This window comes from Pristiophorus japonicus, chromosome 4, assembly GCF_044704955.1.
Source record: "Pristiophorus japonicus isolate sPriJap1 chromosome 4, sPriJap1.hap1, whole genome shotgun sequence".
NCBI classification, from domain to species: Eukaryota; Metazoa; Chordata; class Chondrichthyes; family Pristiophoridae; genus Pristiophorus; species Pristiophorus japonicus.
This window is the reverse complement of record NC_091980.1, coordinates 86709126-86733498: the sequence shown is the minus strand read 5'-3', so window position 1 is coordinate 86733498 and position 24373 is coordinate 86709126. Positions and strand designations below refer to the sequence as shown.

The 24373-nt window shown below is 41.1% G+C and overlaps 1 protein-coding gene across 1 annotated transcript; it reads right to left on the bottom strand.

The window, feature by feature from the left end:
- Window positions 1-15334: 15334 nt before the first annotated feature.
- Window positions 15335-23674, bottom strand: stc2a (stanniocalcin 2a). Its single transcript, XM_070878403.1, has 4 exons — window positions 23333-23674; window positions 21913-22055; window positions 21415-21626; window positions 15335-17866 (listed from the first exon to the last, which is right to left on the bottom strand). Exons 1-4 carry the CDS (start codon window positions 23490-23492, stop codon window positions 17455-17457), a joined length of 927 nt encoding a protein of 308 aa, XP_070734504.1. The 5' UTR covers window positions 23493-23674; the 3' UTR covers window positions 15335-17454.
- Between the last annotated feature and the right edge of the window lie 699 nt (window positions 23675-24373).

Genomic DNA, 24373 nt, shown 5'->3' with positions numbered 1-24373 from the left:
GTCCGTTTTGCATTGGTGTCTTGTGTATGATTGTGGACTTTAATGAAGATGTGCCATTATCGTGTATTAGCTGCATCCCTCAGCTTTCTCCATTCAAGGGAACCGAAGCATTATGAGCCACTGACGTGCAACTCTTGCACCGGCAGTATTGCCACGCTGTCTCCACCGTGGATGGTGCTCCTCCTCCTGGTGTGGCTGGCCATTCAGGGCCTCATCAGGCTCCTGCTCTCCATCCTCCTCCTTCTGTGGTGGGGCTGCAATCCCCACTGGCAATGCCTGTCCCCTCATGATGGCCAAGTTGTGTAGCATGCAGCACACCACAATGAATAGCGACACCTGTTGAGAGGAATATTGAAGGCTGCCTCCAGAGCATCAGAAATGCAGCTTGAGCGCCCCTATTGTCTGCTCGATGATGTTAAGGGTGGCCGCATGGCTCCCTTTGTAGCGATGCTCCGCTTGTGTGATGGGGTTGCGGACGGTGGCTAGGCTGTATCATTTGTCCCTGAGCAGCCAGCCCTGCCCTTCCCGTGGTGGCCGAAGAAATCGTGGCACAGTGCTCTCCTGCAGGATGAAAGCATCATATGCGCTCCCTGGATAGCGGGCATGCACTGCGAGGATGTGCTGCACATTTATGGAGAGGTAGCCCTTTCGGTTTCTGAATACCTCGGATTTCTTGAATGGTGCTCGCAAGACCACGTGTGTGCAGTCAATGGCTCCTTGAACCCTCGGGAAGCCCGCAATCCTGCTAAACCCACATGCCCACTCATTCTGGCTCTCCTTCCTCATTGGGACTGTCATGAAGTCCATTGTGATGTGACGAATGCAGTGATGTGCAGCGTATTGGGAGATGCTGCATATGTCCCCTGCTGCAGCCTGGAAGCAGCCGGAAGCAAAGAAGGCCAGTGCCACAGTGATCTTCATTGCGACAGGCAGGGCAGTCCTGTTGCCGCTGGTAGTGCAGCCTCCAGAGCGCTAACAGAGGCGCCACACAACCGAATTTCCAGCCTGTGATTTTAAACATAAATGCGATGAACAGATAGAGCTGGATTTTCCAGAGTCCTAACTGCTTGGTGCGGTGGAACCCAAGAACAGCAGAAAACCCAGAAGTCTGTGTTTCCTGGCATGCTGTCAACCTGATTGACTGACAGGCTGGCTTGCAGTTGTGTGGAGAACGCAGACCAGGAGGCCACAGGATCAGGTAGGTGCTGAGCTCAGATAGGTTGTGGTGGGGGGGTGGGGTGTTTCCAAGCTGTGGGGGTTTCTGATCCCCAGAGGAGGGAGCCCGATCCCTGATTATGCGTGGCAGATCCCCTCGCGGGTGGGGGTGGGGGAGGGAGGAGTAGAGGGGGGCAGCGAACCCTGGATGGGGGGGGCGGTTGCGGGCTGCTGGAGGAGGTGCTTTGGGGGCATGGAGGAAGCAGTCCTGCTCCTCCCCACCCACAGTGCTCCCCAATGCTGAGGCCACCTCGTTGCAGCCACTGTGAATCCCGAGCCCCAGGCTCCCCGGCCACCTGCAGTAATACCTGCAAAGCAGATTAAAGTAGAGGCTTCAGGCCTCATTATAATATTTAAATTGCCAACCCGCCTCTTGGTCGGCCCCCCACCCCACCCCCGTCCTACCTGAATGAAAGGTGAAAGTGAGCGAGGTAGGGTCATGGTTCACATTTTTACGGCTTTCACTCCCCCCCGCGCCCCCCCCCCCCCCAACATGTCTCCACCCCACCCATTCTCATCTGTGAAAATTCCAGCCATATTGTCTGTACAATAAAATCCTCTTGTTATAATATTTGATCGGTCACATTACAAGATGGCAGACATATTAAATGATGAGATCCGTCCAGTGATTTCACCCTCTAATTATACACATCAATGCAAAAACTGCACTCAAAGATTCATTTCAGAATCAGAAACATTCATTATTCTTCTGTGGAGTCAATAAACTGTAATGCTTCTGTGTTGTGTTTGTATTTTTTTACTGAAAACTCTGTGCAACAGCTGCACGACACCTCATGTCAACTGGAGTCCGCTGTGAATGGAGCAGAAATCGGTCTGGAAACTTTGCTGCTGGTGGGAATTGAGAAACAAAAATCAGAATTTTTATGTTTCAAAAATATACAAGTCTATAATCAGGTGGAAATGAACTGTTTGTTGCTTTACACCAATTCCATTATAGCATTTGGCTAGGGTGTGCTATAATCCTTTGATTCATTACCTGACCTTGAAGAAATGGAAAAATTGCAAAATATTGAAAAAAGGAGCTACGAAAGCCTCTAGTCTGCCAAAGTACTAATATTCTGTTCATTTGTTGCTTTGTTGTAATATATGCTCATAACCCAATAGAACTGATTATGATATATCGGTAAAACATATCTCAGCAGATTAACAATTGTTCAAAGGGCGCAATCTCTTTGAAAATTAAAGAAAACTTTTCATGTAACTTGGTCCGAAGCCAAAATTGTACCCATGAGGACAGGTTTCTAGTGGAGAGAGCAAACTGGAACACAAGTATGTATTAAAGAGAGTAAAAGAGGGTATGGGAATCTGCTCATGGCTGCAGCCTGCTCTTGGGATTTGAATAATATCCATTATCCATTCAGAATTTCCTCTTGTAATTTATGATGCCATGTGAATTCCTTGGATGTGTCTACAACCTTGTAACACACTTCTTATCCAACTTGCTGAGAGACATTGAGGAGTGTAAGGCCACTTACGTTCTTTTCTGTAAATGTGCAATAAATTACCTGATAAAACAGTATAAAATGCAGCAATTTAGCTTTGAGATTCTTGTATATTACAGTAATAGCAAGATGCAAGTGTAATCTATCATTATCGGTTTACTGAAAACATAATGAACACCCAAATGTCACAATTCTTAGTTAACGATACACAAAAAAAGTCTGCCTTGTCATGATCAATGTCCCTTTAAAAAAAATGCTTTTTACTCTTTCTCTTTATATTTTTGAATATTTTGGATTGAACGCATATTAGTAACGAATAATAAAACATCTTTGTCCGCTACATTAATGAAGGTTATTTTAAATGAGTTAATGCATTTGTTACACAATCTGAAAGAGGAATTGCTAAGAGCACAAAGCTTGATTTCAACTAATTTCTGCTGAAATAATAATAGCTGTTTTCCTCATCAGGAGAAATTCCTTGAAGGTGTTTATGCAAGGAAACCACATTAATATAACAAGATATATAGTTATTAACTCGGAATGCTTCAGTGATCTTATAATTTCAATGGTGTACATTAATTCATATCCTTCATGCATGATGTTGGATCAATGTACAGGCTACCTTTGCGCATGCCGACGGTATCACAGGAAGGATGGCCTAAAATACTACAGGAAGGTTGACCTAAAAGTGAGTTAAAGGGAATCATTGTTTCACTTGCTGGAAGTTCATCACCTAAGAGTATAAAGCAACGTTGCCAGTCAGTCAGGTGTTAAACTGTTGGCGCATAATACTATTGTCCGTGGGCTAAAGGTGACAAGTTGGGTGGGGGACTCGGGTGTGCACTCATGCCATCAGTAGTTGACCTGCACTAACCAATGAAGTGAGTTACTGCACAAGATAAAAGTTCATGGGGTTGGGGGTAATATATTAGCATGGATAGAGGATTGGCTAATGAACAGAAAACAAAGAGTAGGGATAAATGGTTAATTTTCGGGTTGGCAATCAGTAACCAGTGGGGTACTGCAGGGAACAGTGCTGGGACCCCAACTATTTACAGTCTATATTAACGACTTGGAGGAAGGGACTGAGTGTAACGTAGCCAAGTTTGTTGACAATACAAAGATGGGAGGAAAAGCAATGTGTGAGAAGGACACAAAAAATCCTCAAAAGGACATAGCCAGGCTAAGTGAGTGGGCAAAAATTTGGCAGATGGAGTATAATGTTGGAAAGTGTGAGGTCATGCACTTTGGCAGAAAAAAAATCAAAGAGCAAGTTATTATTTAAATGGAGAAAGATTGCAAAGTGTTGTAGTACAGCGGACCTGGGGGTACTTGTGCATGAAACACAAAAGATTAGTATGCAGGTGATGAGAAAGGCCAATGGAATCTTGGCCTTTATTGCAAGGGGGATGGAGTATAAAAGCAGGGAAGTCCTGCTACAGTTGTACAGGCTATTGGTGAGGCCACACCTGGAACACTGTGTGCAGTTTTGGTTTCCATATTTATGAAAGGATATACTTGCTTTGGAGGCAGTTCAGAGAAAATTCACAAGGCTGATTCCGGAGATGAGGGGGTTGACTTATGAGGAAAGGTTGAGTAGGTTGGGCCTCTACTCATTGGAATTCAGAAGAATGAGAGGTGATCTTATCGAAACGTATAAGATTATGAGGGGGCTTGACAAGGTGGATGCAGAGAGGATGTTTCCACTGATGGGGAGATTAGAACAAGTGGGCATAATCTTATAATAAGGGGCCACCCATTTAAAACTGAGATGAGGAGAAATTTCTTCTCTCAGAGGGTTGTGGATCTGTGGAATTCGCTGCCTCAGTCATCAGTGGAAGCTGGGACATTGAATAAATTTAAGACAGTGTCATTTATCTTACATTATTATATATAACTGTATCCTGACATGCTATACATGACTGTAATAAGATATGACCTGTAACCACCAGCATACCTTACCACCAGGGGTGCACTTGCAAAAGACAGATATATAAGGACAGGTCTCAAGCAAGTGCAGCATTCCAGAGCTGTGAAATAAAGGTGCAGGTCCAGAGTGACCTTGACTTCACTACATGCCTCGTGTGAATCTGTACTGAGGGGACAGGACTTTACAGACAGAAATAGACAGTTTCTTAAGCGATAAGAGTATAGGGGGTTATGGAAAGCGGGCAGGGAAGTGGACCTGAGTCCATTATCAGATCAGCCCTAATCGTATTAAATGGCGGAGCAGGCTCGAGTGGCCGTATGGCCTACTCCTGCTCCTATTTCTTATGTTCTTATATGCACCATGAATGCACATGCTGCAAGTGCATCAACAGGAAATGCTGGGGTTATTGATCAGACAGAAAAATAACTTGCACTGACGACTTGCCATTATCCTAACTTGGCTTAATGCCACTTTACTTATGACAGGTAGGTTAGCTTCTGTTCAAACCTGGAATGTAGCCAGTTGAACTTTTTTCCTGTTTTGAAAGAATTTTTAGTTCAACATGTTCCTGCAGGTTTTTTTTTGTAAACTTTAGCTCCCCATACATTTACTTATATAGATTTGATCAGGGCGGATTGGCTATGGGATATCGAGAGATTTCCCGAGTGGTTCTGTAAATGGCTCCATAATCATGTGTTATCGATGCTTCTCTTTTTTTCTATGAGAATCCCAAAGAATCCTGTGCCCTTTTGGGGGAGCCAGCCCATCTCTAGATTTGATGTGTTAAAATGTGATTCTTCTGTACATGTTTTCTTGGGATGTAAGTGACCTGGCAAGGTTGCATTTATAGCTTATTCCACGTTGCCCAGAGAAGCTGGGAGTGGGTCACCTCCTTGAGCAGCAATTGGTTGTAAAACTAAGTTGTCTGCTAGGCCACCTCAGAGGACACTGAAATTCTACCATGTAACATGGACTCAGCTCATATGTAAATAAGACCAAGTTGGGATGGTAGGTCTCCTGGAGAATATCAATGAACCAGTTGGGTTTCTATGGTCTATGCCATTTTCAAATCTTCTACCACTCTAATACTTTCTCAAATCTTACAATCTAAAAGAACATAAGAACATAAGAACATAAGAATTAGAAACAGGAGTAGGCCATCTAGCCCCTCGAGCCTGCTCCGCCATTCAACAAGATCTTGGTTGATCTGGCCGTGAAGAAAAACTTGCATTTATATCGCGCAATTCACAACCTCAGGATGTTTCAAAGCACATTACAGCCAATAAAGAACATTGGAAGTGTAGTCACTGTTATAATATAGGATGTGTGTTAGCCAATTAGCGCACAGCAATGTGATAATGACCAGATAATCTGTTTTAATGATGCTGGCTGAGAGACAAATATTGGCCAGGACACCGGGGAGGATCTCTCAGCAAATTTCATGGTCACTTTTCTGGGAATAGCTCAGAGTTGAGTGCTCCATATTTTGCTCAAAGTATAGCTGAAGAAACAGATAAATAAAGTAATGTAGTAACCACAAATTAATATCAAAGCTGTATGTTTGCTAAAAATGTAACTAAATATAGATATGGATTGTAATTACAACCATTGAATTATACAAAGGCTGCACTCATTATCTACTCACACTTTTGGCTGTAGCAGAATAATTGAGGGATAATTATGTCCAGAATATGAAGTAACCAGAGTTCTTTGCTAATAGAATTTGTATAAATGTTATTCAAATTTATAACTTTTCATGTTCAAATAACAAAGTGAAAATGACACTTTATGTATTGGCAACTGTAGGTAAGTCAGATTTTCATACTGGAAAATCTCTCAGAGATATGGTGCAAATGTGGTAGATGTTTTGTTTTGCTGTAGTACTTTTCTACAAAATAAATAGTGATTAATTCTTTGAGAACATAGTGTTCACTGTTCTTCCTGAACACAAAATGCTTTACTTGTTAAAACAGGGACTGTGGGCGCTTGCTGATTGTTGAGAAGGGAGATTTTCAGCTCATCTGCTAAATCTATCCTGGGAGTCACTATCGCAACCAGTACCTTGAGTTCCCTTTAATGAACTCTAACTATAGAAGAATTAAAATATTTTGAATGTTTTCTGTATGTATTTAGATTAGGTGTCAGCCGTGGTTCAGTGGTAGCACAATCACCTCTGAGTCAGACGGTTGTGGGTTCAAGCCCCAGACCTGAGCACATAATCTAGGCTGACACTCCAATACAGCACTGAGGGAGTGCTGCACTGCTGGAGGTGTCAACTTTCAGATGAGACATTAAACCAAGGCCCGGTCTGTCTCTTGGGGGAATGTAAAAGATCCCATGGCATTATTTCAAGCAGGGGAGTCCTCCCCGGTGTCCTGGCCAATATTTGTCTCTCAGCCAGCATCATTAAAACAGATTATCTGGTCATTATCACATTGCTGTGCGCTAATTGGCTAACACACATCCTATATTATAACAGTGACTACACTTCCAATGTTCTTTATTGGCTGTAATGTGCTTTGAAACATCCTGAGGTTGTGAATTGCGCGATATAAATGCAAGTTTTTCTTCACGGCCAGATCAACCAAGATCTTGTTGAATGGCGGAGCAGGCTCGAGGGGCTAGATGGCCTACTCCTGTTTCTAATTCTTATGTTCTTATGTTCTTATGTTCTTTTAGATTGTAAGATTTGAGAAAGTATTAGAGTGGTAGAAGATTTGAAAATGGCATAGACCATAGAAACCCAACTGGTTCATTGATATTCTCCAGGAGACCTACCATCCCTACTTGGTCTTATTTACATATGAGCTGAGTCCATGTTACATAATAATAATTGAGATGCAGCTAGAGCCCCTGTCCAATCTTTCAATCTCTGGGTGAGTGTACAGGCACAATTTTGTCTTCTCACCTACTGGAACAATTCTTGCACCATTATGTTCCAATCAGATTTTCATTTGGCAGGTGCATCACCATGATTGGTTACAGCCCTGTAATACACTCCTGAATACCCATTACCGCAAAGGCAGTTCTTTTGTTCATTATTATCACAGGGAATTTTCTGCTTTGGCAATTATTTATACACATAGTACAATGTACAAAGGTAAGATTAATTCAATTCAATAGTCCTGTGAAGTTTACACAGCAATATATCAAATTACTTTTCAATGAGCAGAATTAATAGCATAGACTTGAGGGATAAATATTGGCTAGAACATTGGGTAAACTCCTCTGCTCTTAAAATAGTGTCTTGGGGTTCTTTACATACTCCTGAGAGGCCAGATAGAACCTCGCTTAATGTCTCATCCAAAATTTAATGTCCACACCTCCAACAGTGCAGCATTCCCTCACGATTGCACTGGTCTGTCTTATGTGCTCAAGCCCTGGAGTGTGGCTTGAGCCCACAATCTTCTGACACAGAGGTGAAAATGCTATCATTGAGCTAAGTTTGACGGTCAAATGCAAATGAAAATTGTAGAAACATAGAAACATAGAAAATAGGTGCAGGAGTAGGCCATTCGGCCCTTCGAGTCTGCACCACCATTCAATAAGATCATGGCTGATCATACCCTCAGTACCCTTTTCCTGCTTTCTCTCCGTACCCCTTTCCTGCTTTCTCTCCATACCCCTTGATCCCCTTAGCCGTAAGGGCCATATCGAACTCCTTCTTGAATATATCCAATGAACTGGCATCAACAACTCTCTGCGGCAGGGAATTCCACAGGTTAACAACTCTCTGAGTGAAGAAGTTTCTCTTCATCTCAGTCCTAAATGGCCTACCCCTTATCCTAAGACTGTGTCCCCTGGTTTTGGACTTCCCCAACATCGGAAACATTCTACACGCATCTAACCTCTCCCATCCCGTCAGAATCTTATATGTTTCCATGAGATCCCCTCTCACCCTTCTAAACTCCAATGTATAAAGGCCCAGTTGATCCAGTCTCTCCTCATATGTCAGTCCAGCCATCCCGGGAATCAGTCTAGTGAACTTTCGCTGCACTCCCTCAATAACAAGAACGTCCTTCCTCAGATTAGGAGACCAAAACTGAATACAATATTCCAGGTGAGGCCTCACCAAGGCCCTGTACAATTGCAGTAAGACCTCCCTATTCCTATACTCAAATCTCCCTAGCTATGAAGGCCAACATACCATTTGCCTTCTTCACCGCCTGCTGTACCTGTATGTCAACTTTCAATGACTGATGAACCATGACACCCAGGTCTCGTTGCACCTCCCCTTTTCCTAATCTGCCGCCATTCAGATAATATTCTGTTTTTGCGTTTTTGCCACCAAAGTGGATAACCTCACATTTATTCACATTATACTGCATCTGCCATGCATTTGCCCACTCACCTAACCCGTCCAAGTCACCCTGCAGCCTCTTAGCGTCCCCCTCACAGCTCACACTGCCACCCAGTTTAGTGTCATCTGCAAACTTGGAGATATTACACTCAATTCCTTCATCTAAATCATTGACGTATATTGTAAAGAGCTGGGGTCCCAGCACTGAGCCCTGTGGCACTCCACTAGTCACTACCTGCCGTTCCGAAAAGGATTCATTTATCCCGACTCTCTGCTTCCTGTCTGCCAACCAGTTCTCTATTCACGTCAGTATATTACCCCCAATACCATGTGCTTTGATTTTGCACAACAATCTCTTGTGTGGGACCTTGTCAAAAGCCTTTTGAAAATCCAAATACACCACATCCACTGGTTCTCCCTTGTCCACTCTACTAGTTACATCCTCAAAAAATTCCAGAAGATTTGTCAAGCATGATTTCCCCTTCATAAATCCATGCTGACTTGGACCGATCCTGTCACTGCTTTCCAAATGCGCTGCTATTTCATCCTTAATAATTGATTCCAACATTTTCCCCACTACTGATGTCAGGCTAACCGATCTATAATTACCCGCTTTCTCTCTTCCTCCCTTTTTAAAAAGTGGTGTTACATTAGCTACCCTCCAGTCCATAGGAACTGATCCAGAGTCGATAGACTGTTGGAAAATGATCACCAATGCATCCACTATTTCTAAGGCCACTTCCTTAAGTACTCTGGGATGCAAACTATCAGGCCCCGGGGATTTATTGGCCTTCAATCCCATCAATTACCTTAACACAATTTCCCGCCTAATAAGGATATCCTTCATTTCCTCCTTCTCACTCGAACCTCGGTCCCCTAGTACTTCCAGGAGGATATTTGTGTCTTCCTTCGTGAAGACAGAACCAAAGTATTTGTTCAATTGGTCTGCCATTTCTTTGTTCCCCATTATAAATTCACCTGAATCCGACTGCAAAGGACCTAAATTTGTCTTCACTAATCTTTTTTTCTTCACATATTTATAGAAGCATTTGCAGTCAGTTTTTATGTTCCCGGCAAGCTTCTTCTCATACTCTATTTTCCCACTCTTAATTAAACCCTTTGTCCTCCTCTGCTGAATTCTAAATCTCTCCCAGTCCTCAGGTTTGCTGCTTTTTCTGGCCAATTTATATGCCTCTTCCTTGGATTTAACACTATCCTTAATTTCCCTTGTTAGCCACGGTTGAGCCACCTTCCCCGTTTTAATTTTTACTCCAGACAGGGATGTACAATTGCTGAAGTTCATCCATGTGATCTTTAAATGTTTGCCATTGACTATATACCGTCAACCCTTTAAGTATCATTTGCCAGTCTATTCTTGCCAATTCAGGCCTCAAACCATCGAAGTTACCTTTCGTTAAGTTCAGGACCCTAGTTTCTGAATTAACTGTCACTTTCCATCTTAATAAAGAATTCTACCATGTTATGGTCACTCTTCCCCAAGATTGCAAATTAGTCATTTCTCATTACAAATCACCCAGTCTAGGATGGCCAGCTCCCTAGTTGGTTCCTCGACATATTGGTCGAGAAAACCATCCCTAATACACTCCAGGAAATCCTCCTCCACCGCATTGCTACCAGTTTGGTTAGCCCAATCAATATGTAAATTAAAGTCACCCATGATAACTACATAAGAACATAAGAATTAGGAACAGGAGTAGGCCATCTAGCCCCTCGAGCCTGCTCCGCCATTCAATAAGATCATGGCTGATCTAGCCGTGGACTCAGCTCCACTTACCCGCCCGCTCCCCGTAACCCTTAATTCCCTTATTGGTTAAAAATTTATCTATCTGTGACTTGAATACATTCAATGAGCTAGCCTCAACTGTTTCTTTGGGCAGAGAATTCCACAGATTCACAACCTTCTGGGAGAAGAAATTCCTTCTCAACTCGGTTTTAAATTGGCTCCCGCATATTTTGAGGCTGTGCCCCCTAGTTCTAGTCTCCCCGACCAGTGGAAACAACCTCTCCACCTCTATCTTGTCTATCCCTTTCATGATTTTAAATGTTTCTATAAGATCACCCCTCATCCTTCTGAACTCCAACGAGTAAAGACCCAGTCTACTCAATCTATCATCATAAGGTAACCCCCTCATCTCCGGAATCAGCCTAGTGACTCGTCTCTGTACCCCCTCCAAAGCCAGTATATCCTTCCTTAAGTAAGGTGACCAAAACTGCACGCAGTACTCCAGGTGCGGCCTTACCAATACCCTGTACAGTTGCAGCAGGACCTCCCTGCTTTTGTACTCCATCCCTCTCGCAATGAAGGCCAACATTCCATTCGCCTTCCTGATTACCTGCTGCACCTGCAAACTAACTTTTTGGGATTCATGCACAAGGACCCCCAGGTCCCTCTGCACCTCAGCATATTGTAATTTCTCCCCATTCAAATAATATTCCCTTTTACTGTTTTTTTTCCCAAGCTGGATGACCTCAAACTTTCCGACATTGTATTCCATCTGCCAAACCGTAGCCCATTTGCTTAACCTATCCAAATCTCTTTGCAGCCTCTCTGTGTCCTCTACACAACCCGCTTTCCCACTAATCTTTGTGTCATCTGCAAATTTTGTTACACTACATTCTGTCCCCTCTTCCAGGTCATCTATGTAAATTGTAAACAGTCCCAGCACTGATCCTTGTGGCACACCACTAACCACCGATTTCCACCCCGAAAAGGACCCATTTATCCTGACTCTCTGCTTTCTGTTCGCCAGCCAATTCTCTATCCATGCTAATACATTTCCTCTGACTCCGCGTACCTCTATCTTCTGCAGTAACCTTTTGTGTGGCACCTTATCGAATGCCTTTTGGAAATCTAAATACACCACATCCATCGGTACACCTCTATCCACCATGCTCGTTATATCCTCAAAGAATTCCAGTAAATTAGTTAAACATGATTTCCCCTTCATGAATCCATGCTGCGTCTGCTTGATTGCACTATTCCTTTCTAGATGTCCCGCTATTTCTTCCTTAATAGTTTCAAGCATTTTCCCCACTACAGATGTTAATCTAACCGGCCTATAGTTACCTGCCTTTTGTCTGCCCCCCTTTTTTAAACAGAGGCGTTACATTAGCTGCTTTCCAATCCGCTGGTACCTCCCCAGAGTCCAGAGAATTTTGGTAGATTATAACGAATGCATCTGCTATAACTTCTGCCATCTCTTTTAATACCCTGGGATGCATTTCATCAGGACCAGGGGACTTGTCTACCTTGAATCCCATTAGCCTGTCCAGCACTACCCCCCTAGCTGTACCTTTATTGCATGCATCCCTAATTTCTTGTTTGATGCTATCCCCAGCCTCACTACTACTGTTTGGTGGTCTGTACACAACTCCCACTAGCGTTTTCTGCCCTTTGGTATTCCATAGCTCCACCCATACTGATTCCACATCATCCAAACTAATGTCCTTTCTTACTGTTGCATTAATTTCCTCTTTAACCAGCAATGCCACCCCGCATCCTTTTCCTTTCTGTCTATCCTTCCTAAATGTTGAATACCCCTGGATGTTGAGTTCCCAGCCTTGGTCACCCTAGAGCTATGTCTCCGTGATGCCAATTACATCATATCCGTTAACTGCTATCTACGCAGTTAATTCGTCCACCTTATTCCGAATACTCCTCACATTCAGGGATAGAGCCTTCAGGCTTGTCTTTCTAACACACTTTGCCCCTTTAGAATTTTTCTGTAATGTGGCCCTTTTTGCTTTTTGCCTTAGGTTTCTCTGCCCTCCAGTTTTACTTTTCTTCTTTCTATCTTTTGCTTCTGCCCCCATTCCACTTCCCTCTGTCTCCCTGCATAGGTTCCCATCCCCCTGTCATATTAGCTTAACTCCTCCCAACAGCACTAGCAAACACTTCCCCTAGGACATTGGTTCCGGTCCTGCCCAGGTACAGACTGTTCGGTTTGTACTGGTCCCACCTCCCCCAGAACCGGTTCCAATGTCCCAAGAATTTGAATCCCTCCCTCCTGCACCACTCCTTAAGCTACGTAGTCATCTGAGCTATCCTGCGATTCCTACTCTGACTAGCATGTGGCACTGGTAGCAATCCTGAGATTACTACTTTTGTGGTCCTACTTTTTAATTTAGCTCCTAGCTCCCTAAATTCGTCTCATGGGACCTCATCCCGTTTTTTACCTATATCATTAGTACCTATATGCACCATGACAACTGGCTGTTCACCCTCCCTTTTCAGAATGCCCTGCACCCGCTCTGAGACATCCTTGACCCTTGCACCAGGGAGGCAACATACCATCCTGGAGTCTCAGTTGCGGCCGCAGAAATGTCTATCTATTCCCCTTACAATTGAATCCCCTATCACTATAGCTCTCCCACTCTTTTTCCTGCCGTCTTGGGCAGCAGAGCCACCTATGTTGCCATGGACTTGGCTGCTGCTGCCCTCTGCTGATGAGTTATCCCACCCAACAGTATCCAAAACGATGTATCTGTTTTGCAGGGGGATGACCGTAGGGGACCCCTGCACTACCTTCCTTGCACTGCTCTTCCTGCCTGTTGGTCACCCATTCCCTATCTGGCTGTGTACCCTTGACCTGCGGTAAGACCAACTCACTAAACGTGCTATTCACATCATTCTCAGCATCGTGGATGCTCCAGAGTAAATCCACCCGCAGCTCCAGTGCCGCAATGCGGGCGGTCCATCTGGAGCTGCAGGCGGATGTACTTCCCGCACACGTACTTGTCAGGGACACCGGATGCATCCCTGACTTCCCACATAGTTCACTTTGGGGAAAAAACCCACCATTTTATGCTCGAGTACAATTGTTTGAGCAGTGCATTGATGTATTCACTGTAATTAATTGTGCTATAAAAAATAAACATTTTCTATTAACGTTTTTACTGTTTATAAACTAGTCTTTGCAGTATCAAAGGGGCAACTGGAAGCAAAAGAAGAAGTAATTCAAGATACTGAGGTAGCTGCTGAAGCTAATGATTAGTTTAAAGCTGATCACAACTCAATTTAATAGTATAAGGCAGTTATATAATGGTAGCTCTTTTTATAACAATGCTGGAAATTACAAATCAATGTGTGTATAAATGTGACAGTCTCACTAGCTGCTTTAGGCACTGTACCAACATCAAAGAGCATAAATAATTTTTTTTTCCCTTTGAGTTTTAGTGACCTTGTAGCAGTTTGGCATTAACTGAAGTTATATACTTAGAATGGGTTGAATGCTACTTTCAGAGGTTAATCTATTTTATTTGTCTTTACCAAACACGAGTTTGTTTTTTGCTACTCTCCTTTATAGTTATAAACATAGTACAATGAGCTGCATTGACTACAACTTGGATCAATTCACGGAATAAGAACAAAGAGCACATATGTTAAACCTGCTAGTTCTCTGATGTAATCACTTCTGTTTCTTTACCAAAACCAACTTCTAACCATCAAAATCAGCAATCAGAGCTCAGCTAATTGAATCATTGGCATGCAGCAAAAAAGAGTTGGCTTAATTATTTATAAATAAAAATAATTCAAAAATACTAAATTCCCACGTGAAGACGAACACAAAATCATTCCACTCCCTTGCTCTCTTTTAATTTCAGTGGAGGGTGCTCATTTTTCTCTTAGTTGGAACAAAAAGTTGAAAAGTGAATCTTGGTGCAAAACAGCCTTCGTAAAGAGTTACAAAATCTCATTTACTTTAATGCCCTTTTTAAAAAAAAATTTTTTTAATTGATTTTGACCACAATATTTTTGTTTAAACAAAATGGGGAAGAGTAAATTAGGAAAAAGGATTGGGTAAGCAGTAAACGTATTTTGAAATTATTTTTATCTATGCAATTGTTTGTGTTTATTAATTGGTTTAGGGTTTTAGTATTAAATCTACTCCTGAAATTTGATTAATTGTATTACTGTGATATTAGCATTTTTCAGCCTCTGAGCTGAAAACTTAAAAATGATGCAGGAAAACTGGAATTTCCTTGGACCTGTTCGTGGTCTAAAGGTTAAAAGTTAACTCCTCATAAATTCAGTCTTCTAAAAAGTGTACTACTAGTTATAATTACCCTTTAAGTAAGGATAATTCTGTGTTTTTTGAATAAAACAGAATAAATAATGTCACAATGTACACAAGCGCTAACATCTTTCTGCAATCTAAGACCGTTGAAGAACTCTAGAATTGTCACATTTTAGAATATTTCATTTAACTCTTGGATTTTTCATCATAATTAAGTTGTGCTTCAAAATAAATTTCCAGACTTGAAGAATATTTCATTTAACTCTGGTGGTATAGCATCTGGTTGTAAGGAAGTGACTGTGCTGTAAATTATATAACTGATCAGAACAAGGATTACTGTCACTTTTTTAAGTCCATATGGTGCACAGTGTATACTTTTACCACCAGCTGAGGTGCAGAAGTACTTTCAACTGCAATTTTACATTTATTGTTTTCTCTTTACAATATATTGTTCACAAAGACAGGGTAACTATACACTTTTCACTAAATAGCAGTAACTTTAACAGGAAGAATACAAAGAGGCATGCAGAAAACATTCCAAATAAAACAAAACATGGCTGTCAATGACAGGCTGAGAACAAAATACAATAATATAATCCTCACGTCAAATGAAGGCGCTAATCTAATAATGGAGGACAGTGGTTACATCATTTTACAATAAGGATTATATTGTATGACTTATCATCCAGGTGTGCCTTATAAGGTAGTGAAACAGAACTGCTAGCTAGCAGGCTGCACTCTAATCAAGTGAAAGGGGATCAAGTTCCTGTTTTGAGGACTTAGGGCTTTATATATTTTTAGTTATGAAAAGCACAGGCATTTCTCACAATTTTATAAGGAACATTAACCACTGTAATGGTCTATTAGCCCATAAACTATTTATATATTGTACCAAGCTTTTAAATGAATATTCTAGGTTGATCTACATTTTGAATGGTGCATCAAATAGATTCCTTTAGAAAATGAAACAAAAAAGAACCATTTTAGGGCAACTTGTAAAATAACTAAACAAGGGCAATGCAAACTGAGTTATCTTGTGGCGTCTTCTGGAAGGGTACGCTCAATCCATGCACATGCCTAGAAACAGGTGTACTTATTTCCTGCAGAAACTTTTGGCAACTCATAACATGGATTTCATCTTTGTGATGAAACTACATTGTGTAGCAAGTTAAACTTACGAAGTTTTATATCTGGACATTGTATTGGATAGTATAGTTTTTTCATATCTGATCAGAGCAACAAAACCTATTGCCTTGATCATTTGAATGTGAAATAAAGTTTTCTACTGTCAAGTCAAGCAGTTACAGAGTTCTTATTATGGGCACCACCATCGAAAGTAAAGTCACATCTTTTAAGACTATTCTAAAATGGTCATATTGGATGGTTCATGTATCTTTGACGCCTATAGACATAGATACATTGGGTCCCAATTGTTGCACATCAACCACCTAACCGTATCATTCAAAAGTGGTTATCTTTCTACAGCCATTTGTGGTAGGACAGAAGGAAACAGTCTGGCATTGAATAACAGATTGTAGCAAATAAAAAGTGTAACTTAAGTCGGCTATATCAACTAAACAAAGTAAAGCAAAATCTCTGTAAATAAATTGTGATCGAAGGACAGATTTTTTTTATCAGAAGATGATTTTGCAGTGTAAATTGAAAATTAAATAGATGTGCAGTTATACATACAATGAAAGTTTGGTGACAAGAAATAGTTCATTTAATGCTACACAATATATATTTTTTCCAATTTACTAATCATTGGTATAATTTGTCAGTATCATATTTCTGAGACAGAAAGGATAACTTCACTAAATAATTGGTAGATAACAATGTGATTTAATGGTATTCTAGTTAAAACTATCAATAAAGATGCAATTGTTGTTAGACTTGAATAAGGTGTTTAATAAATAATTAACAACTACCAATAAAATTATAGAATGATATAAAATTACAATAAGTTGCATAGGAAAACTCACTAGTGATATGAATATGTACAGCACAGGAAATGAAATAGTTTAATTTATCTTAGCCAACAGGTATATTGTTGATACAGAAACTACAATAAATAGTAATGTTAAATATTTACAATATAGAATAAATGTAATCAGTAGACGAACATATAGACCTTCACAAAAAGCTTTGCCTTGTACAAAATTACCCAAGAAGTATCTAATGATAAAGATTTTATCCTGAAATAAAGGTGTTCTGATTTTGTTTTTAAATTAAAAAGGAAACTTTCATGCATGCTGAGGTGGTTTGTTGAGTGAGACAATTGATATAATGTTAAGTTTCAAGTACAGTGATTATGGGATATATGTTGCACTGCATTCTAGGATTGTAGGTTTTTTTGAGTTTAAGTGAAGTAGGGAAACTGACTGCTGAGGTGAACTACAATTCCCAGAATATTTTGCAAGTCGCACAAATCCCATACTAGGGTATGCGTGTTGGAATGTCCATAATAAGGAAATGGGTGCATGGAAAGTCCTTATGATTAATGGCCTTTCACCTTCTGATATCTGATAACTCTATGGCATCACCAATATGAGCACGCTCCTCGGTTATTCTCCGTGAGGCCTGACCAGCACCTCGGGCACGTGCATGGGCATTCGGGTGAATTTTTCCACTTTTCTCCTTTTCTCCTTTAGGGCTCCTAGCATTCTCCCTGTCATTCTCAAGATAGTTTATATCTGCACTACCCTTGTGGCTCTTACGGCTGTCCCCTTGTTTTTTGTCAGGAGCTGCTGTTGTCGGGGTGACTTGATCAGCCTGTTTGCGAGAAGAGCAGGAATCCTCTTGCAAGATCTGTCTTAGAAATTCAAGGTTCTGTCCAAATCGGGATCTCACACTTTTCTTTACAGCTTCCATAACATCTTCATGACAACGGAACAGAGCCTTTATAAACTCCAGGTATGACCTTTTTTTGGAAAAAAAAATTATATATGAGCATACGTTTAATTTTCTAATATAAATACTCTCCACACTAGGAGATGGAGAATTTTAGGAGACTGAACTTGTTTATTACACTTAGTTTTTCTTTTAATTGTAGAGTTTAAAATGGTCCTGGTTGAACAAAATTCAACACGAACATTAAGGGCTAGAAATTGACCAGCCTTGTGCCCGTTTTTTCGGCGATATTTCGCCTTTTTTGACGGTAAAAGGTACTCACCTAAATTGGCCAAAGTTGCGCGCTGGCGCTTTTGCAATACCGCTGAAAAGTGGACCGCCGGAGTGCAACACCAAATAAAATGCGCCCGCTTAAAAATGGCCGTAGTTAGGATTTAAAAAAACGGCAGGTAAAAAGCTGCGTTGCAGCCTCAAACAGTGGTATGAAGATCTGCAAAAAAGTAAGTTAAAGTTTTTATTTTTTAATTCTTTTGCAGCGATTACTTAGTTAAGGGTCTTGTAAATGTTTTGTGATTTTTTAATTTTTTGTTTCTTGCAATTTTTTATGTGTGTTTTCCTTCCTCCCAGGGCCTGTCTTTTTAGTGGTAATCGGCCTCGGGCTAAAGTTGGCGAGTCCTCGTGCAACGTTGATTTTTACCGTTGGGCGCATTTTGTTGCCAATTTTACCCCTTTAAAAAATAACGGTATTTTTGGCAAAAAATGCTGGAAAAAATCTGCTATCACCAAAAGACCAATTTCTAGCCCTATGTCATGTTTGAGTTGGTAAATCTATCATTTTCCATCCATTGACTGTGAATAAGCAAAAATTAGCCCATTTATATATCTAATATGGGTCAAGAAAAAATATGTTGGATTTTTGAAAATTGACATTTTCAAAAATAATCATAATTTAATATACCGGTAATGTAGTATGTAGGTAGAACATCCAAATAACTAGGTTAACATCTCTGTTGCAAGAATTGGTAAATGAATGTTATATAAATGCATTAAGCATTTTCCCATTAATATCACCACAGTAATTTTTACCCTATGAGAATCCATCATATGTATCTTGCTCAAGAGCCCATTCTTCGTGTGTTAGCATAGAGAATGTTGGTGAATTATCTGAATTGATAGGGTATCATAATACTTTCTCAATTCAGTAACTGAATCCCTCCTCCAATCATTATCCAACCCTATCCATTCTTACGCTAATGATGCCACTCTACCTCAGATCACATAGCTTCAGTGCACACAACCTCTAGCTTTCTAACAGTTCAATGATTGAATCACAGCATTTTTATCTCCTCCATGCACCCAGTGAAGCAATCTAAATCATATTTTTTTAATTCTTCAATTACAGTTTCTTTTGACTAGATTTTTCTGCCTGTTCATGGTCAACTTAATATCCAAGAAATGTCTCTCGGAAGTCTAACCAACAATTATTAGCCTTAGCTTTGAATATTCTACCCTTATTTCTTCTTCATATCAATATTTTGGTCTCACTGTCTCCTCTAACCTCAATTTAGAAATTCTTAATTTCTCAAGTTGCCTCCAAGCAGCTTTGTTTCCTCCTTCATATCAATTGCTTCTTTCCTGCTCAGGAGCTCTCTATATAAATGTATGACCAAGGCTTCAATACCGCTCCTAAATCTTAGGTTTCTTCTAGCACCTCTTCCACACTATTGGACAGGATTCATGAAATAGCTTCTCATTTGATAAGCAATCCCTTTCTCACCTTTTAACCTCCAAAACTTCTCTAAAGTACAACTTTCCTTCTCTCTCTCTTTCTCTCTGTTCAATTAGCATCTCTCCCGTTCTCTCTAAGTTGAATACATCAATATCTTATCTTTCTCCTCCCTAATTCCCCTGTCTTGAAATCCAGATTTATTTCACAGTTTCCTAATCTAATTCATTCTTTTCCAATATCCTAAACTTGGAACTTCTCATCTCTCTCAATATTTCTTTCTTTAATCTTTAGACTTTTAAGACCCAATTTTCAACTTTGGCAATGGTGTAAAATGGGTGAGATCAAATTAGCCATCCATTAAACATCAGGCCTTATTTTCCATTCCATCGAAGTCAACGAAGGGGAAATTGCGAGGGCTGTAAATTGGGAAGCCAATTCGATATCATCCATTTTACACCATCTCCCAAAGTTAAAACTATTCCCAAATTTTCAAAATGAAAGCTCCCCAATGTCGTTCTGAGTAAAGGCCCAGTGTATTTTTGAACCATACAAACCAGAAGGTTCCAGGTGTGATCGCCAGTCTATGCTGCGTTAGCCTATAACTCAGACATTACCTAACTGCTACTTCTTGCTTTACCTCATCTCTTTTTTATTCTTTTCAGCACTGGTGGTTTCCTGTATTTGAGCCTTGGATTTTCACCTTGCTTTCTCAATTTAAAAATAACAACTGAGCTCCTACTCTTAACAAATGTCCATACATGTATACATTTTCCATTCGAGACAACTGAAGTCAAGAGAGATTTGTATCCTTCACAAGCCTGAATTACTGTATTGATGGACGTAAAATGGTGCCCCTGGTGATTCAGCATTGACTGGGGATCATACCTGGGACGTTCTGATTTGTAGGTTTGATTATTACGCAATTTTGAAAATTTTAACTACAATTCAAATAAAGTATAACATGCCACAAATTATTTTTCTTGAACTGACTGCATTTGTGATCCTATATATCTAACTTTACATATGGCAGTTGCAAAATAATCACTTATTGTTATTCAATTGTCTTTACTGACATAGGGCGATAGTTTGCAGTTCTTATTTGTGGGATGAAGTTCAACAAAATATCCACTTGCTGTAGATTTTTTAATCTGCAAAGGTTAGTCAAAATATAAATAATATATTCAAGAGGTTTTGATAATCAAAATAACTCCAAATCTTCTGGGAGGCGGGTGGGGGGGGGGGGGGGGGTTATCTGCTGTGTCCTTCATATGAAATACAACTATAAAATATCTTAAACTTAAGAACTCTTAATCATGAAATAAAAATGAACCAGAGATTAATTACGGCACGCTCCATTGTATTCTCTTATACTTCTCATTTCAGCTTTCAATTTACTTCAGTGGAGAAAATGAGAACCCAATTTTCTGTGACAGCAATGTGTGGTACAAACTCATTCTTAGGTCAACATTGCTTAAGATTATTTATTAATAATATTTTTCATTATGGCAATATTCTCTCCTACTATTAATGCCTTATGGTCATTTTAGTGCAGCTAATTTTATCTGACCAGCATAACAGGTAAACAAATTTCCTATTTTTTTTAACCAAACCCATATTTAAGATGTATAAACATAAATCCATCTGTATCTATTATTAAAAATGACAACCATTCTCTGAATATGTGCTGAATGTGTTTCCCATGACCTTTTAAAGAACGTTACCTACTCTGTGCTTGCCTTATCTGTGCGGTCCTTGAGTAGAATACACAGAACAGTATTATTTTGCCCAGAAATATTTACACAAGGCTGTATAACGTGATGCAAATCCTACTCTGTACGATTGTATGTTCCAGAGTAAGCAAATCGTAGGCAACCTCCTTTACTACTTACCCTTTTGAAAGCAGATGTCGAATGTGAATCATCTCCACGACCACATTAATGTTGTCCTTGGCAGTGGAACAGAGGTCATGTTTGAGGTAGCACTCTTGCTGCAGCTGAGACACCATCTCCTGGATAGTGGAGCATTTGCGACTGATGCAGCTGAATTTTATTCTCAGTCCATGAGCCATACACTTCAGAGTATCTTTAATAAAAGATTTGCCCTGGACAGATTTTAAGAATATAACTTGTAACGTTGTTGTAAAAATACAGTTGCATTAACTTACACGAATAAAAGCTTACGTTAGGTGTTTGGGTGGGCCACAAGCCATACACTTCAGAGTAACTTTAATATATAAAAATCACCTTGGACAGATTGGAAGAACATAATTTGTAATATGGCTGTGTAAATACAGTTTAATTAATTTACACTGATAAATGTGTTTGGTGGGAGAGGAATTACAGGTCACCCTTTATTGATTTGACTTTCTTTCTCTTTGGTTTCATTACCTGGGCATCAAACTTCCCAGCGTTGTGTAGGAAAGTTAAGCATATGTCATGTGGTCCATGGATTTCGCAGGAGTTGTTTTCAAAACATTCAAAAACACCACATCCAACGTCGCCGGTGTTCACCAGGCAGTGCTGTATTTCAGCTAGAAACAAAGACGTGAAAAGAGACCAACAATTTTAAAAAAACTGGTTGCTCGGCATTTCACACCATTTAGGACTGCACTTCAAAAGGTACTGTGTTGGCTGTTAAGCGCTTCGGGATGTCCGCAGGTCGTGAAAGGCGCTATATAAATGCAAGTTCAACCTTTTTATTTATGCCCGGCGATATCAAATAATGAAGTGAATCTGTATATGTTCCGTTGCAAGTGTCAGAGGTGGCGTTTATCTCGGATATAAAGCTAATTTGCCGCGTGGATGATCTGATTGTGTGCATTTGTCTTGTCAGCGGATGGAAAGTTTAGGGAACATGATTGGGGCTTTGGTGGAACGAGAGTTATCAGCCAAGTATTTCGCCGTTTTTATTTTGTTGCGCGTGAAAAGCAGCCCCAGCTCACATCTTCAAGCCGCAAGAACTATTTATCTCTGCCGCTTTCTGTTGCTCGATTTGTTACCAGTTCCCGCTTACCGAGCCACGGGTGCTCTGCTGTCAATGGACACCCAACGTCTCTTTACTCTCCTCTATGCTTCTGCCACTCTCGCTGACACACAGTTGCCACCAGTTGGAACCTGTCTAAGTTTATTTGAACTTCTGTTTTCTTTTAAACGCCTAGTTAGTTTCAGGCAAGTGATTGTTTCTTTTTGGTTTCCGGAACCTGTGTTGATGTTGCTTCTTCCTCCCCCACCCCCGTGCCTAAACGTGCAAGCAAGCGCCCACTCTCCTCCCCGCAGGTTCTCAAGGGGTTAATATGCTAACGAGGTGTGCGTGGCTGTCGACACGGAGTCTTCCCAATGTGATACAATGCAATCAGCCCATGGGACAATGGTCCATTGGAATTGCATCGCGCTATACTCCACAGTCGTGCTTTACTACTTTGGAATGGGGTTTATAAATAATTTATCCCGAGCCACTTAAACTGCTCGTTTTTCCCTGGTCAATTCGGCCACCGGAATGCTGAAAATACTGCGCTTGCATCACGTTCTCTTGATCATTTCTCGTTTCAAACGGTGCCTACAGTCAATTTCAATTGCGTTTCAGTTCCGCTCATTTAGAGTTACCCGGGTGAAAATCAAAAGTGAGGCAAATTTGAGATGGGTTTAATCACACTATTACGTGTCTCATTCAACAATTTTGCGATTGACTTCCATTTGCGCATATGGAGAACCCAATCCTTATTAAATGTATTAATGATCCAAAGCACAAACCGAATAAGATTGCAGACGAACACAGCACGGGCACCGTTTACTGTCTCGGACCACATACCTGTATTCTGTAACGAAAGACGAGCTTTTTGCTGGTTGGTCAATTTGTCCCGTTCGTGGTGGTTTTCCGGTAAATCGGCCTCGTCCGTTCCAAGAACGAGATGAGGCGGTATAAAAACCAGCAGGATGGTCAGTGCACTCGCTAACATGACTGAGTACATCGCTGCGAGGGCCGGGGCCAGGAGCAGTGCAGGAAAAGCGCTTGTGACGGATCACACGAGGGGCTCGTTGCTTCAGTCGCCTCCGGTATCTGAATAGAAATCGAGAGAGAAGGAGCGAGCGGGGTGACTAAATATACCAGAACCGTAGCCCCTGGCGTTTCTGTCACTTGAATGAAGGCAAGAAGCAGGTGTTGTCATTGGCTCGGGCCAATCAGGCGCTCAGAAACCATGCCCAAGTTTGACAAATCAGGATGGGAGGCGCAAGGCCAGTACTACGCGGATTCCACGCTGGGACCTTGGTGGGGAGAAGTGAAAGGTGATCCCAGCAACTTTCCGCACACGTTTGTAAGATCACAACAGGGGCACGTGCTACCATGTTTAAGCAGCGCTCTAGTTCGCTTCCAGCAGCAGGAAGAATGATATCTGCTGTAAATTCACAGGCAGACTCTCCCACCCAGTCAATGTGAGTTTGACGGCCCTTGGAACAGATAACCGTACTTCTTAAAGTGTCTGACTGTTTTCAGGTCCCGGCTTTATAATAGAATCAGACAGCACAGAATGAGGCCATTCGGTCCATCGTGCTTGTGCCGGCTCTTTGACAGAGCTGTCCAGTTTAGTCCCACTCCCCTGCTCTTTCCCTGTAGCCCTGCAACTGTTCCCGTTCCCTTTTCAAGAATTTATCAAATTCCTTTTTGAAAGTTACTATTGAATCTGCTTCCACCAGCCTTTCAGGCAGCGTACTCCATGCTTTCACTGGTCCCTGTTATGTTAACCAACAAGGGATCGTCCCAGTCCCCCGTTTTATGGCTGTTTTAACTCTTGTGAAGGGCAGCTTCACACACACGGGTCCCGCAGCGCCAGAGACAAAGGAACGCAAGCGG

Bases quoted from the DNA above. Each gene is read 5' to 3' on its own strand.
- stc2a (XM_070878403.1), bottom strand. From the start codon at position 23,492: ATGTACTCAGTCATGTTAGCGAGTGCACTGACCATCCTGCTGGTTTTT. The intron at 21,627-21,912 runs GTAATGAAACCA...AAATCTGTCCAG, and splicing joins CTGGGAAGTTTGATGCCCAG to GGCAAATCTTTTATTAAAGA. The intron at 17,867-21,414 runs GTAAGTAGTAAA...TTCCAAAAAAAG, and splicing joins CGACATCTGCTTTCAAAAGG to GTCATACCTGGAGTTTATAA.